The sequence below is a fragment of the Trichechus manatus genome, unplaced genomic scaffold (genome assembly GCF_000243295.1).
Source record: "Trichechus manatus latirostris isolate Lorelei unplaced genomic scaffold, TriManLat1.0 scaffold00220, whole genome shotgun sequence".
Classification (NCBI taxonomy): Eukaryota; Metazoa; Chordata; class Mammalia; order Sirenia; family Trichechidae; genus Trichechus; species Trichechus manatus.
This window is the reverse complement of record NW_004444156.1, coordinates 1583881-1599940: the sequence shown is the minus strand read 5'-3', so window position 1 is coordinate 1599940 and position 16060 is coordinate 1583881. Positions and strand designations below refer to the sequence as shown.

At 42.6% G+C, this 16060-nt stretch overlaps 1 protein-coding gene across 2 annotated transcripts in view; it reads right to left on the bottom strand.

Moving 5' to 3' along the window:
- LOC101359070 (histone PARylation factor 1) overlaps positions 1–15307 on the bottom strand; it is a 24004-nt gene extending 8697 nt beyond the window's left edge. Inside the window, exons 1-5 of one of the 2 annotated variants that reach the window (XM_023742831.1) lie at positions 15195–15307; positions 10805–10964; positions 8395–8584; positions 7067–7165; positions 5088–5238 (exon numbers count right to left, since the gene is read on the bottom strand). In XM_023742831.1, the coding sequence (XP_023598599.1) occupies positions 5088–5238; positions 7067–7165; positions 8395–8584; positions 10805–10964; positions 15195–15260 (666 nt within the window). In that variant the 5' untranslated portion in view covers positions 15261–15307. Of the gene's footprint in view, positions 1–5087; positions 5239–7066; positions 7166–8394; positions 8585–10804; positions 10965–13707; positions 14777–15194 lie in introns of those variants that run through there. The other variant, XM_023742830.1, reaches the window with a different exon arrangement.
- Between the last annotated feature and the right edge of the window lie 753 nt (positions 15308–16060).

Here is a 16060-nt window from a genome sequence, read left to right as displayed (position 1 = left end):
GAGGAACCCTGGAAAGCATGGCCCCCAGATTCTCTATCAGCCCAGAACTAAAACAATTTCCTAAGCCAACACTTTGGACAAAGATTGGACTGGACTGTGGGTCATAAAATGACACTTGTGAAGCGTGTGCTCCTTAGCTCAAGTAGTCACATGAGACTAAATGGGCAGCTCCTGTCGGGAGGTGAGATGAGCAGGCAGAGAGGGTCAGGAGCTGGTTGAATGGACGTGGGAAATCAGGGGTGGAAAGAGGAGTGTGCTGTCACAGTATAGGGACAGCAACTAGGGTCACATAACAATGTATGTATAAATTTTTGTATAAGAGACTAACTTGAAATGTAAACTTTCACTTAAACTACAACAATAAACCAAATGTACCAAAATAAGGGCAAATATTTTTTAATTGTTTTAATTAAATGAAGTTTACATTTCAAGTTAGTCTTCCATACAGAATTTTTTTTTTTTTAACATACATTGTTATGCGACCCCAACCGCTCACCCCATTCTGCGACAGCACACTCCTCCCCTCCGCCCCTGATTCTCCATGACCATTCAGCCAGCTCCTAACTCTCTCTGCCTTCCCATCTCACCTCTGGACAGAAGCCACCCCTTTGGTCTCCTGTATCTACTTGTCTAAGAGACACATTCTTCACAAGGATCACTTTATGTCCCACAGTCCAGTCCAACAAGGGCAAATATCTTTATAATCTTGGGTTGGAGAAGGAAAAGACTTATAGATGTGACTACAAAAAAAATTTATAAAGTAAAAATTAAGAAGTTTAAGACAAATTGATGAAAAGTACCTGCATTGTAAATATATGACAGTAAAAATTAATAAAGATTAATGTCTTTAAACTACAAACAATACTCTTACAAATAAAGTAAAAAACGAACACCCAAATTCAAACACAGGTGAGGAAAAGACGAATTGTAACTCCCGCAGAAAAACGGGCCAAGTCCAGGCAGTTCACAAAAGAAATACAAATGCCCAACAGACGTGTGAAAAATATTTAACGTACTTTATAATCAAAGAAATGTAAATTAAAACAAAGTGATATCATTTCATACCTATCAGAATGGAAAACATTAAAACAACCGATAATGCCCAGTTCTGGTAAAGTATGGGGAAAACAGTCACTTTCAGACGTTGCTGCTGGAAATGCAAACTGGTATTAACTCTTAGGAAGGGTAGTTTTGCAAACAAAGAAACACACACACCCTCTTGAAACCATGTTGGACTCGGCAATGCTACGTCTGGGCATTTCTTCTAAGGAAACAATCACGCAAGTGTTCGAAGAACGATATAAAAGGATATTTATGGCAGGTGGTCTGTGAAAATTTTTAGCAACCTAAACGTTAAACATGAGTAAAATACTATGTAGTCACTTAAAATTACAACATAGATCTTAAATTTAGCAATGTGAAACGATCATCACAGTATCGTGATAAGTGGGACAGGTCATAAAACAGTGCTAAGGAAAGATAATGAAGGCAGGGATACGGCTGCTGCTTTCCCATCTTCTCCCCCAGACAGGCTGAATGCCACACAACAGAAACCACGGTGCCTATGTATCTTCACACACGATTAACCGTCCTGATTTCTATAAAGAGGTATCAGCTACTGGCAAAAATCATCAGAATCCTACTAGTAATTTTATTATGAAGAATTACAAACTGAGGAAAACCCTATACATTGGTGGGTGACAATCAGAGCTGGAGGTAGCCACAATAATGTATCATCATTTCCCAGCATCATTAAACCCATGTTCGTTTTCAGAAATGAAGAAATCTAGGTATAAAAAAGCAAAGGGATTTACCTAACGGGATATAGCTAATGAGCAAGAAGATGAGGTAGAAAGAAATCCAAGTATGGACGACGTGGATTTAGGTCTCGGCCCTGTCACCTGTGATTTCAGACAAGGTACAAAGCTTCTGTAAACCCGACTTTACTTCTCTATCAAGCAGGATGACAATTCCTATTTTGCTTGCAGATGTGCTGTAGGGTTCAAATGAGGTAATTCATATAAGAACTTTGCATTCAAAAACACTATAAGGTACTGTCATTATTAAAAGGTGCTTTCTCATTTGCTATCTAGTGTCCTGTTAAATAGAATGAATATACTGTATTACTCTCAAACCTAAGGATAAAGTCACTAACTCACATACTAGTGGGATTGAATTTCTCAGGAACAAAAAAATGAAGACCTCACAATAAAAAGAACACTTATTCACACAACAGGAAAGGATGTGAAAGCAAAATCACACCTGTGTTGGCAATGGGTGTCTTTCGGGGAATGAAATCATGGTTATGTTACAAGTTCTTTTCTCTCTGGATTTGTTCTTACCAGCTATTTTTGTAAAAAGAACAGACACTACAAAGAAAACACTAATTAGCTATATGCCATTAGGTAATCTGCTTTTTTATACCTTGATTTCTTCATTTTTAAAAATGAACATTGATTCAGTGGTGCTGGGAAATGAGGGTATATCATTCCATCCACCTCTGATTCTGATGCTTCTGGATGTCACCCACCGATATACAGAGTTTTCCTAAGTTTGTAATTCTTCATAATAAAATTACCAGTAGGATTCTGATGATTTGCTAGTAATTGATTCCTTTTTATAGTCATTAAAAACCAAAAAAATCAGTTGTTGTCAAGTTGTTTCCAACTCATAGCGACCCTATAGGACAGAGGGGAACTACCCCATAGGGTTTCCAAGGAGCGTCTGGTGGATTCGAACTGCTGACCTTTGGGTTAGCAGCTGTAGCTCTGTACCACCAGGGCTCCTATGGCCATTAGTACAGTTAATATATCTAAAAAACGTGCAAATACAAACATACCTTTGATTTAGGAAATAATATTGGAGTTATTACTCCCTGTCCTTGAGCATAGAGAATGAGACCCAGCTGGAGCTGGGCTCACAAGGACTCACAAGGACACATTAACTGGGCCCTGAGGTGTAAAGACAATAGCTAAGGTAATCTTGGAAAATATCTTTTAGGGAAACTTTCACATAAAGCCAATCAAACACAACATAAAAGACTTTCTACTCTTTTTCTATTAGCATTTAGTGAATAGAAATTTGCTGGACCAATGAAGACCCTCCTGACTGTCTTTACTGAAACCTGTACCAATGATTGCTAAGAAAGATGATTCAAAACATAGGATCACAGTTTCTAGCCAATCTGAAAAGGCTAAGTTTTCAATGGTTTTGCCCATTTGTAATGTTAATCTATACTGATGGCTCTGTAACTGGTCTTCGGACTCCAGCAGACATGGCTCTGGCAGTATGGTTGTCCATTTTCCCATTCTTGCCTATTCTGTAATACTCCTTGGACTCGGGCAGACATGGCTGTAGAAGCATGCTTGTCTGTTTTCCCACTTTTGTCTGTTCTGTGATATTTCCTTGGACTTGGGCAGACATGGCTCTGGCAGTATGGTTGTCCGTTTTCCCACTCTTGCCTATTCTGTAATACTCCTTGGACTTGGGCAGACATGGCTGTAGAAGCATGCTTGTCTGTTTTCCCACTTTTGTCTGTTCTGTGATATTTCCTTGGACTCGGGCAGACATGGCTCTAGCAGCATGCTTGTCTGTTTTCCCACTTTTGTCTGTTCTGTGATATTTCCTTGGACTCGGGCAGACATGGCTCTGGCAGCATGCTTGTCCGTTCCCCATTTCTGCCCTTTAGAATATATGCCGAATAAAACTTTTTTTGCTTTACTAAACTTTGTGATGTGTTTACCCTACAACACCTTGGGAGGGGAGAAGGCCAGGATTAATACACCTATGAGATTTAACCCCCAATCATATCTTCCTTCTAGTTATGAGGAAGACTTAAGGAAAACTCCCCTGAAACAAATTATAGTTGATGGTAGAAAAATAAACAGGGCCCTGATTAAAGAATTTGCTAACTGCTATTCTGTCCATGAAGTGGGAAAGGCTCCCGATGATAACCAGAGAGGTAACACAGCAACATAAAATTCTAAAATAATTTAAGAATACAGAGGAAATGAGTTTCACTAAAATATACACACTGTTAGAAATTACTTCTGTTCTTAGCACTAAAGAAAGAGGATTGCTAAGAGCATCTTAGTGCCCACAACTTATCACAACATCTCCCCTGCAGCTGAACCAAGACGAGAGAAGGAGTGAAGTGGGATTTTCAGTAGCCAAGTACACGAAGGCAGTGTACCTCATTTACTCAGGAATCATGAATATGTGGTTCGGCCTAGAACATTCAGAAGCGCCAGCCATAGCAGACAAAGGTGAAGGCTGCAGGGGGCCAGGGAGCCTTCATTCCACGGAAGATTACAAATGCCCAGAGGTTATAAGAACAAACTCCTACAAGACTCATTTTCCCCCAAAGCAGAATTCTTCCAGTTTTTCTGTTAACTTACTCAGAAGTTTATAACTGAAAAACCACAAGAATCCAAAACCTACAAGTCTCTACACTTTACCAAACAATCCTCTCACACTGCAGGCATAAGGAGAGATACAAGAAGAAATATGTTGATGGGATCATAAAGGAAGAAGGGGGAAAAGTGATGCATCTTAATACATTGTCTCCAAAAGAGAACCACAGTTGAGGCCTTTAACTAAAGCACCTCTAAGGCATACCTGTACAAAACTACCCCTCCAAAAAATTTGCACTAAATCAAGGTACCCTGGCCACTAAAAAAAAAAGAAAAGTTTTATAAGTGAATGTCATTATGTAGAGAGCTGTTTTCACTTGACCTTATGAAACGATTAACTGATAAGGAGAACTTAAAGGAGTGGCAAACACTGGCATGAGTTATGCTACCACAAAGCGGTATCAACATAATGTGATAGATTAGTGTTCACTTTCGAGAATGGTGCTGACGCAGCCTTTTCAACAACCTTCAGGAGCCCCGAGACTCCTACTTCAGGGCCAGCCTTCTGGCAGTCCTGGTGCTGGATGGCCCTGGAGGAGACCCTCAGGGGTGGCCTCCAGCTCTTCTTAGCTTGGGGCTGAAGAAGAGAAGAATGAGGTGACTGTGGGAAGGAATCAAGAGAAGAAAAACCTGTTAAACAGCAAAGCAGTCAGAGGCTAAGAGGTGAATCCATACTTTCTTATCTCTCTGTTTCATCCTGGCGGTTCTCTGCTCCAGTGAGTACCCCAGTTCTCTGGCCGCTGCTGTGAGTTTCTCATCTATGCTCTTCAAAAGACTAGTTTTCTTTTTATCTGTTACTTCTTTAAGTTTTTTCATCAAAAATAATCTGAAAAAGAAGTAAAAGCTCGCATTATATCACAGGCCACCGTAAAAAAGCTTAAATTTCATCACTGCAACAAATGCAGTCAGCTGTTTGCTTTGGGCCATATGACAGGCTTCCCTGTTTATTTGAGAAACGTCTGCCGGATACCCATGTCTGAATAACCAGAGCTTGTCTGTCAGTCGTTCTCTCAGGAAACAGTGGGAAAAAGTTCAGCTCAGAACTCAATCACACAAGTGCTCTTCCCTTTAGACAGGCGTCATGCATGAGACAAAGCCTCTGATGTCATGGAACTCAGATGTCAGTGGAAGAGAAAGACAATAAGCAAATAAACAACTACAGTTGCTAATAAAGATGGCACCAATTTAAATTGAATGATAAATCTACAGGGTTTCAGAGAACGATCTAAATTATAAATACTACACACCATCTTATACGAACCTGAGAGGTAGGAGAGGAGAGTCTTCACGAGCATCTGCAATGCGGTGACATGCAGGAATGTACATAGCACAGTTCAGTGGCTTAGTCTGCACTCTGTTTGCTACAAACACTGTTAAATCACAGGGGATACAAGTCTTTTTAAAGATAGGGTAAAGTCCCTGGCTGGCGCGACTACTAACTGAAAGACTGGCAGTTGGAATCCACCTAGCAGAGTGGTGGAGGAAAGGCCTGGCCAGCTACTTCTGTAAGATTAGAACAACTGAACATCTGCAGAGCACAGTTCTACTCTGAAATACATGGATTCGACTCAATGGCAATGGGCTTTTTTGTTTGTTTGTTTGAAGGTAGGGTATTAAAAGAAGTCATACAAAACATGATCTCCTTATTATAGTTAAACCAATAAAAACTGCTTTCTTCGCTTTACTACAATGTAAACTGCGTAACTGTAACAAACAGCTTCAAATCCTGTCTGGGGCTGATACAGTGTAGCCTGGCTCACCTGACTCCACTCCAACCCCTAACTGTACCCGTGAGAGCCGTGTGAGAGCAGTGAGAGCCGTGTGTGAGCCGTGCATTTCCAACGCTACTTCAGCTCAGCCTCCACAGGGAGCCAGCTTCTCTCACGCAGATGCCTGTCTCGGAAATCTGAGACAGACGAGACACAGGTAGAGGCTGTGCTGCTGCTCCTTCCACCAGTGAGCATGGCTGGAGCGGCACTGATGGTTCTGCAGCAGCCGGAGAGGGAGATCCTAGGATCTGGTCCCTAGTTTCATGGGTGCTGAGAGGTGAGCAGGGCATGCCTGACGGGCACAGGCTGTACCAAACGCAGGGTGGCCCCGTCACCGGCAGCAGTTCTTGGCTCCCCAAGAAACCAGCGGTTCTGCTGCAGAAGCGGTCTTGATGGCCCAGCTTCCCGAGGGCAGCAGGGACATACAGTCCACCGATGAGCTGGAAGCTCGGCCTGCTCTGCTGGCCCTTCCAGTGGGTCGGGTCTACAGGCAGCTGCTTTCCTCTGCTAACTCTTCCTGTTTGAACTATTTACACTGAGTTCTTACACTGAACTCTTAATGACGGTGTTTAAAATCAGATGTCTAAAAGAGGCTTGTCAATCTTCTGATTTTGCCCTGGAACAACTGAGGTCAAGATTAAAATCTTCATGAAATAAAATAATTAGTTATATAAGAGGTATTTTTTTTTTTAGTGGAAAGTACCAGAATAGGAATAAATGGGTAAGACTATCACATCTGCTCTGCAAAGTCATAGAAATGATCTCTAGAATTATAAAATTTGTGGCTTACCTTTATGCCCCTTAATAATGGAATAATGTAGTACAAACATTATAAACATATTTAAAAGTAAATAGAAGAGGGACTGAAATAAAATATTTTCTTACTTGACTGCAGCAAACACATTATCTCCACTTTGAACAATTAGACAATTTTTCTTTGCTTCATTTGTACCAACATACACAGGAAGTTCATCGGGAGAATCCCTGTGAAGCAAAAAGTATTATTAATTTAGTTTACCATAATTTCTATTATCAGGCAGGTAGCATTTTAGGTCTATAGAGGACAATCTATACCTGTATTTTTTTTTTTAATTGGAATATAAAATTTGCCAGATTTAAGCTCTAGGTTTCCTAGAAATATCTACAACAAATCTTATTTATATAACAGAAACTAAAATCAAGATTCTTAGAACCTAGTACTTTTACATCCAAATGCAAAAGAAAAGGGAGGAAGGAAGGCCTGTCAAAGCAGCAGGGGAAATTATACACCAGCATCTCTTTCCCAGTTGTGGAGTCTTTAAAAAAAGGAAAAACATAGAAACAGACAACAAACAGGATGGAGTAACAGAACATTAGATTAAAGGATCCTACTCATCTATGTAACCAAATCCTTTTATTTTATAATGGAGGAAACCAATACAGAGGTTAAGTGACCTCACCAAGGTCCTAGGAAGTTAATTGCAAAGCCAGAAACAGAATCCACGTCACTCACTCCTCGCCCTCACCAGAGCCACTGCTCTGTCGGCCCTTCCAGTGACTGTCTAAGCACTTGCTTTACTCCATCTACGTCTCCCGGGGCACTGTTCCTCTGCTCCTTCGATTCCCTTACAGTCGATCTCCACACTAAATGGCAGCATTTCTACTGATACAAGAGGACAAGGTACTTTCCCTCAAACTACCGCTATTTCTCAACATTTTGAGCATTGTGCACGTATTCATTTAATCCTCACGATATTCCTATCGGGTATGAACAATTACTACTTCCATTTTTATAGGCGCGGAAACTGAGACTAATGACTGGCACGAGGTCACCTACTAGTAAACTGTGGGACCACGCTGTTGACTCTAGAGCCCACTCTTAACTACCAGTTGTCACTCCGGCCTCGGAACACGGGGCTTATTTACGTCACAGCAGCTGCTCTACAATATCTTTTCTGGGCTAAGAGGGCTCTTCGGAACCCACAAGGGAAAAACAAAACCAAAAAAAAAAAAACAGTTTACAGTCATGAAGGAAAAGCCAGCAAGGGAAACCTAAAGAGTTTATCCATCCGGGAGTTTATCCACTTAAAGCGGCAAGACCAAGAGGCGGCCCACGCACAGGCCAACAGGGAGCAAATATGCCCTTCACCTTGGGGAGGCCAGTGGACGTCCATTTTTATGGTTAGAGAGGGCACTAGTGATATTTTAGGGAAGAAGAAGAAAAGATTCTTTACCTGAAATACCCCATGTGGTACTGCGTCCTACCATCTCCTATAATGATGGTCTGGAACTCAGGAGGATCATAGTAAAACCTCCAGTGAAGGTTACAATTCAGGCCTGCTGATTTTTTCTTCATTTTATGTTTTCCAGCAAGGATATCATAAGGGCCGACTAATCGAAGGCCAAGGCTTGCAGAAAGTGAATCTGTAAATAAAACAAGTTCATTTAGACAGTATCTTTCTGGAGGCAGAGAGGAAATAATGTCTTTCATTAGCAAACTATTTCTAATCTATTGTTTTATAAAAGAGTTTCTAAAGTAAAAACAAACAAAAAGAACTTTAGTTACATGTGAAGATGTTAGTCATAAATGCTCAATGGAAAAGAAGCCAGAGAAGCTCTTAGATTTAGGATTGCCTCTTAAATCCGCCACTGACGTAGCTTAATATTTCAAACATTCCTGCTGTTTCTTATTGAGCCCAAGCAAGACCGTCTGTAGCCCTATGGGCATGTCAGAAGTGTACACACTCACCTTGTCTCACTACTATGCTGCTGTTAGCCTTAAATACTTGTAGCACACACATGTTAAGGGAGAGACAGATAGCAAATGAGTATAGATTAAGAAAGGTAAAAAAAATATTTCCTCCCCCTTCCCTGCGTGCTACAAATGGTTTACAGGCTTGGCTGCTAACTGATCTCCTTTCCAAAAATCAGCCACTGAAAACCTGATGGAACACAGTTCTACTCTGACACACGTGGGGTTGTCCTGAGTCGGAATTGACTGGATGGCACCTTGTTTCCGTCTACCTCAGCTAACTACCCCTCCGGACTCCCTTGCCTCCTTGACAATTTATTTGGCCAACCCTAACCCTGGATGATTCCATCTTCTTTCTCCATTCACAGATCACAGAGGGAGAGTGTTAGATAAAACCACACAGTCATGTGGTCTGTTCAAAGGTGTGATTTTCTAATGTCAGATGGGTCTTCCCTGTTTCTCTACGAGGAAAGTAAGCACTCCAAGTCAGACCTGGAGGAAGAAAATTCTCAGACGAGGTAACAATGAGAGTAAAGGCAAGAAGAGAGTGTAATTCCAGGAGGAAAAATAGTTCAACTGAGCTGAGGATAATACACGCTAATTTTTAAAGTAACAAGAAAACGAAAACCACCCATTTCACCAGCCAGAGATAACAGGGGTTCAATAGTTTGGTATACAGAAAAGTATGTCCACACTTTCTTTCTCCTATGTATAGATATCCAAAAACCAAACCCATCAAGTCCATTCCGACTCATAATGACCCTATAGGACAGAGTGGAACTGCCCCATAGGGTTTCCAAGGAGTGGCTGGTGGATTCGAACTGCTGACCTTTTGATTAGCAGCCAAACACTTAACCACTGTGCCACCAGGGCTCCTGAATAGATATAAATACATAAAAATTTTAAGTGAGATCATGTTGTTTTATAATCTGCCTTTTGTCCTTCATCCTGCCCCACTAAAATTTTCTGAATACTTCCCCATGCTATGCTATCAAATTTATTTTAAATAACATGTAATGGCTGCATGATATTTTATCATAAAGAGGTATGCATCCATTCATTCTCCTACTGATGGATATCTATCGTTTCTAATTTCTTTACTATTCTAAACAATGCTTCAGTGAACATCTTTGCAAGTAAATGTCTATACACAGCCATGACTATTTTTAGAGAAGTTGATATACAATATAAGTGTTTAAGTGTTTTGCTATATTGTCAAAATTCAGAGTATGTACTAATATGCATTTCCATCAATAATGTATGCTTCCCCCACTCCACGTTAGATAAAAAATTCAAACAGTACAAAATGACATAGCGTGAAAAGTAACTCTCTTTCCTGTCCCCAGGCACAGCCATTATCAGTTCCTTGTACATTCTTTCAGAGACAGCAGAAGTATATAAAAGGCATGCAGGGTGTGGGTGTGTGTGGGTGTGTGTCCACACTTTTTTCATTTTCAGACATGATATTTTATCATTTATTAAAAATCTGCCTCAATCTCTTAAAACTATGAATATCCACTGCATAGATGCATTACTGATAGGCATTTAAGCTGCTTCCGTTTTTTGCTTCAGTAGGTATCCTGGAACATACTTCCTGGATCGCAGAATTCATAAGACAAATTCCTAGAACTACTAAATTGTACCAAAACTCCTGCTAACGTATGGAAAGTGCTTGTTTTTCCTTAAACCTTCATCAAATCATATAGTAAAATTATTACTTTTGCCAATATAATAGATGACAGGAACATATTATTGTGGCTTTAATTTATATTTCTCTTACTAGAAACACCTTTAAAATTGTTCTTTTTCTGTTAACTGTTTATATCCTTGGCGCAGTTTCCGACTGTCTTTTCCATTTGTACAAGCAGGAGACTGATTCAGGAGCAACTCACCAGCTGGCTTTTCAGGATCAAGTTCTCCACAGAAGTTCCAGAAATGATAGAAATCTTCAGGCAGAGAGAGCTTATAATGATTTTCGACTTCTTTTCGAAGGTCGCTGGAGACATCAGCTTCACAGGACTTACTTTTCTTCACATCAACTGCTTTTTCACACTGAAAATTGGCATACGAAACTTAACTTCTCAAAAGTGACTCCCATCACTTCCCTTGCGTAATGATATTGTTTATTCTTGTTTACCCAACTCTACTAGATATGTTTTCTTGAAAACTCAGTAAGTGGTATTCCCAAGTAAAATCTGGGGATTCTTTTCAACAAAGATAAAGGAAAGAGGAATTTATAACAAATGATGGTCAAGAGGGACCCACATAGTGGGTTTAAATATATTTAAATACATTTCTCTAAGATAATGGAAACATAGAAGAAAAAACCAAAGTAAAAAGGGAAATAGCAGTAAAAGAGGAATGAAGAGAAGGCAGGTTTTCCCTCTTTTGCTAAACAACATGTTATAACATTTTTTAGACAGATTCAACGATCACATCAGAAACAGACTGTCAGAAATAATTGGACAGAAGGAGATTTACCAGTTAAGAAGCTGTTTCTTCACAAAACGAGACTAAATGGACGCATCAGCCCAGGGCAAGGACGAGAAGGCAGGAGGGGACAGGACAGCTGGTAATGGGGAACCCAAGGTCGAGAAGGGGAGAGTGTTGACATGTCGTGGGGTTGGCAACCAATGTCACAAAACAATCTGTGTACTGTTTAATGAGAAACTAATTTGCTCTGTAAACCTTCATTTGAAGTACAATAAAATAAAATATTAATGACCATCAAAAAAAAAAAAGCTGTTTCTTCAACAAAGTCCAACCAGAATTGGACTACAATCGTTACTCAGTCTTCAACTTAAAAACAGGTACCCATCTTTTGACATTCCAAATGAAAAGAGAGGGAAGGTTAGTGACAATCGTAAGCATCAACAGTCCCTAAACAAAGTAAGAGTTTACTAAACTATAGGTCCCTAAACCCCATTATTCTAGAAAAGACCTTTTACTCCAGGACAGGGTTATAAAATTCGTCTCTCTCTAGTACCTCTGCAATGTAGGTAAGTATACTACGTTCTATAATACCTAATCAATATCTGAGACATTTCTGCAAAGATAATCTGCTTAGCTGGAGGCTACTTATCTTTAGTTATTTAAGTAGCAATCTGACTTTCTTTCTCGGAAACCAGAACCTTTCTTTTTGGACTGAGTTCTTCCTCTTCATTCTTCCTTCCCAATTAGCTCAGTGATTCTCAACAGGAGGCCATCTGGGCCCCAGTGCACATTTGGGACTGTCTGGAGATGTTTCTGGCTTATCACAGCTTGGGGCAGGGGGGAACGCTACTAGCCAGAGATGCTGCTAAATATCCTACAATGCACAGGACAACAAACCCTTCTCCCGCCCCAAATGTCAACAGTGCCAAAGCTGAAAAACCCTGACCTAGATGTTTCTTATATCTATACTGTTCCATTTTCCCAGGCGGCTCAAGTTTAGTGATTCAAAGTCTACACAAGGTATTTACGCATCAGAAGACAAAAACCAAGAATTTTCATGACGGCACTGTTTCTAAGAGCAAAAAACTAAAATGAAATACCTATCAATAGGAGAATGGACTCTCAAACAATGTAATACCATACTTAGTGAAAAGCAAATACAGCTTGCGATACACGATAATATGGCTCAATCTTAATAATGCTGAATGAAAAAAGAAAATCCTTGAAGATTACACGTAGCATGATAGCCATCTCATGAAGTTAAAAAAACAACCAAAAATAAATATTGTTCCGGCATACACTCATAGATGACAAAGCTAAAAAAAAAAGAAGGCAAAGGAACAAAACCCACAAAATTCCAGATGGTAGCTACACTGAATGAGGGTGATAGGAAGAAGTTAGGCAGAAAGCATGGGGGTAAGGGAGGGACACACAAACAGATATAAAGCTACTGTCAGGTTTTAGTTTCTGGATTGGCTGATGGGTTCACAGGTGTTTGTTATATGAAATATGGTAAACTAGGACCAGCACTAACCAATGATGACAGTTTATCATGAGCCGAGGATTATGATCAAGCCAACTGTGTGTATCTGAAGTCATCAGGACAAAATTAAACTGCACAAGAAGGCTCTGGGGCTACTGATAACAGCAGCGACAGTGGTTAATGTTCACTGAGCACTTAACACGTGCCAGGCTACCCTTCTAAGCACTTTGTGTAGATCAACTCCTTCAATCCTCACAACTGCAATCTGAGCTAGACACCGCTTCCCCAAGTTTTACCAACAAGGAATCTGAAGTAACGTCCCACCGTTCCTCAAGCGTAACAGGGAATGAAACCCAGGCGGGCGGGCTCTAGAGCGCATGCTTAGCCATTTCACCGGGTGCTTCCACAGCTTCGGATGAACAACAATGGGAACACATGGAATCCTGACCTGCCCTCTCTTCTGTCTCTTCCCCCCATCACCATCTTTTTACTATTAAAAAATAATTTTCTTAGTGGATGCCCTGGGGCTCTTTCCTGTCTTTATAACTGTCTTTAGGTATGCCTTCAAGGACTGGTGTTCGAAACGACAGCCTTATCTGTTGGGCTGAAAGGCAATCCCGCATGATGGTTCGGTCCCCAGCGTCAGACGGCCCGGGCTGACTCCTGGCTCAGTCACCCTGGGCAAATTATACAACCTGTCTGTGCCTTGTTTTCTCTCCTACAAACAGGGCATATGTACTACCTATATCATAGGGGGGTTATGAGGAATAAATGAGCTACTGTATGTAAAAATAAATAAGTACAATAATGACGGTGCCCTCGTGGCACAGTGGTTAAAGAGCTCGGTGGCTAACCAAAAGGGCAGCGGTTCAAACTCACCAGTGGCTCCAGGGGAGAAAGACATGGCAGTCTGCTTCCATAAAGATGTACAGCCTTGGAAACCCTATGGAACAGCTCTACTGTCCTACAGGGACAGTCATTATGAGGTGGAATCACTGGGGGCAGGGGGTTTGGTATGTTAAGACAGACACAACAGTGCCTAGCACACAGTAAGTACATAAATGCTGGCTATTATTGTTAGCTAGTCTTTACAGAATTGCCTTCGATTTTGGTAATGTGTTCCTAATTCTATCATTCTGCCAAAGCAGTTTCTACTGTACCCTCAAAAGCAGATAAGGACTTTTCCAGCTCTCCCCTACCCCACACTAGTTCAAGCATCTCCAAATCCCTAACTGCTAGAATTTAGAAAGCGTCAGCTTCAGAGGCAACACTTATCCTTCACCCTGGTGCTCCTAGAAAGAATGACTCAATACGAAGTGTCCTCAACAGCCCTGACAATTAATTAAGCCCTCTGACAATGTCTCACCCCACTCAGTTTATAGCACTGCCGGAGTAACGTTTCTAAAACTTGACCTAATGACACTGCTTTCCTGTCTGACTCCCTTCACTGCTACTGCAGTGGTTATATAACTTCTGAAAGCTGGCCCCTCCTTTCCGACTCAGTAGCGCCTTTATGATCTGGTTCCAACATACAGTTACAGCTTTATCAGCTCCCTCCTATTTTCCTCTCTCTCAGACTCCAGCCAGGCCAAATTCTCTGCTGTGCCCCAAACATCTCCCACACTCTTCCATTTCGGTACCGCCTATTTCTCTTTCTGCCCCATGCGCCTTCAACTTACCCTTTAAGAAACATTTCAGATAGTGAGTTGCCCCATCTCTTCCTTAACATCCCTTAAACCCGTGGCCGTTGAGGGGATTCCGACTCATAGCGACCCTATAGGGCACAGCAGAGCCGCCCCATAGAATTTCCAAGGCTGTCAACAGAAGCTGACTATCACATCTTTCTGCCACCGAAGCTGGTAAGGCTTAACCGCTGAGCTTTCAGTTGGCAGCCGAGCACTTAACCACTGCGCCACCAGGGCTCCTTATGATGTGTTAACTCCTCCTTCACTGTTCTCACAGCACGTTCTACACGCTAGTGTAATGCCAAGCAAAAACGTGCCAGTAAAATTCAGCACGTGTGTTCCTCCCCCCTAGACTGGGGCTCTACAGGGAGCAGGACAGCCAGCCAGCGCGCAGCAGGGTCTGCATGCACTCTGTCCCCTGCCCAGCTGGCTGGCTGAACGCACGCATGAATGCGTGCCTGCATCTGCTTCTCAGGATCCGGGGGAGAGGTCGGGGAGGAGATGCAAAGGCAATACTTCCCCGGCCCACCCACCAGCAGAGCGGGAAAGAGCGACCCCGGCACGGTCCCCGGGAACACAGCAGACGCTCAAGGGTTACTGAATGAATGAGATGGGCTGTCCCTCGGCGCCCGGGCAAGCACGCAGATCGCCCGCGGAGCCGCACAGCCTTTCCGGCCGTACCTGCTGCCCCTCCCCGCCGGGCCGACGCTTCCCGCCGGGCCGACGCTTCCCGCCGCCGCCGACCATTCTGCAGCCCCCGCGCCAGCGGAACCCCTGCTCCCGCCGCGGCTTCCGACAGCCGCCGATCACTTCCGGGTTCAAGAGCCACCAATCCGCACGCCCAGGCCGCCGCAGGCGCGCGGGTTTACGGCAGAGGCCCCGCCCCCGCCCCGCCCCTGAGCCCGGAGCGGGAGCCCGGTGGGGCTCCGCCCACTCACGGGGCGCGGGGCGGTAGGTGTTCTTTCCACCTGCGCGGTACGCATCCCTGCCCCGGCTAACAAGGCAGCTGAGAGGCCATCCCGAGGCTGCTGCAGAGCGTTCACCCCGAATTGGGTGCCTTAACGTGGTCCAGAGGAGCCCTGGTGGTGCAGCGGTTAGGCGCTCCGCCGTTAACCTAAAGGGGCTCCTGTGAGGAAGGACTGACAGCCTTGGAAACCGTTTGCGGCAGTTTCTGCTCTGTCCTGTGGGGAAGCTATGAGTCTAATCGTCTCCACCGCCGTGGGTTCACGGTGCTCCGACCTTACTCCTCAGGTGTGCCAGACTGGGTATATGGCCGGCGCTGCCCTCACTCCAGCCTGCCTATTTAAAAATAATATTAAGTTTTTGGTGAAAGGTTACAGAGCAAGTTAGGTTCCCGTTTGATAGTTAAATTTATCATCTGCCAATATTCTCTTTCCTTGAACAGGTTCTACATGTACAGTTTAGTGACATTGATTATATTCTTCCAGTCATGCAACCCTTCTCACCCTCCTTTTCTGAGTTTTTTTAATTGGGAAGATAAATCTTTCTTCCCCCTTCCTCCCTCTTTCTCCTTTCCCTACTCTACT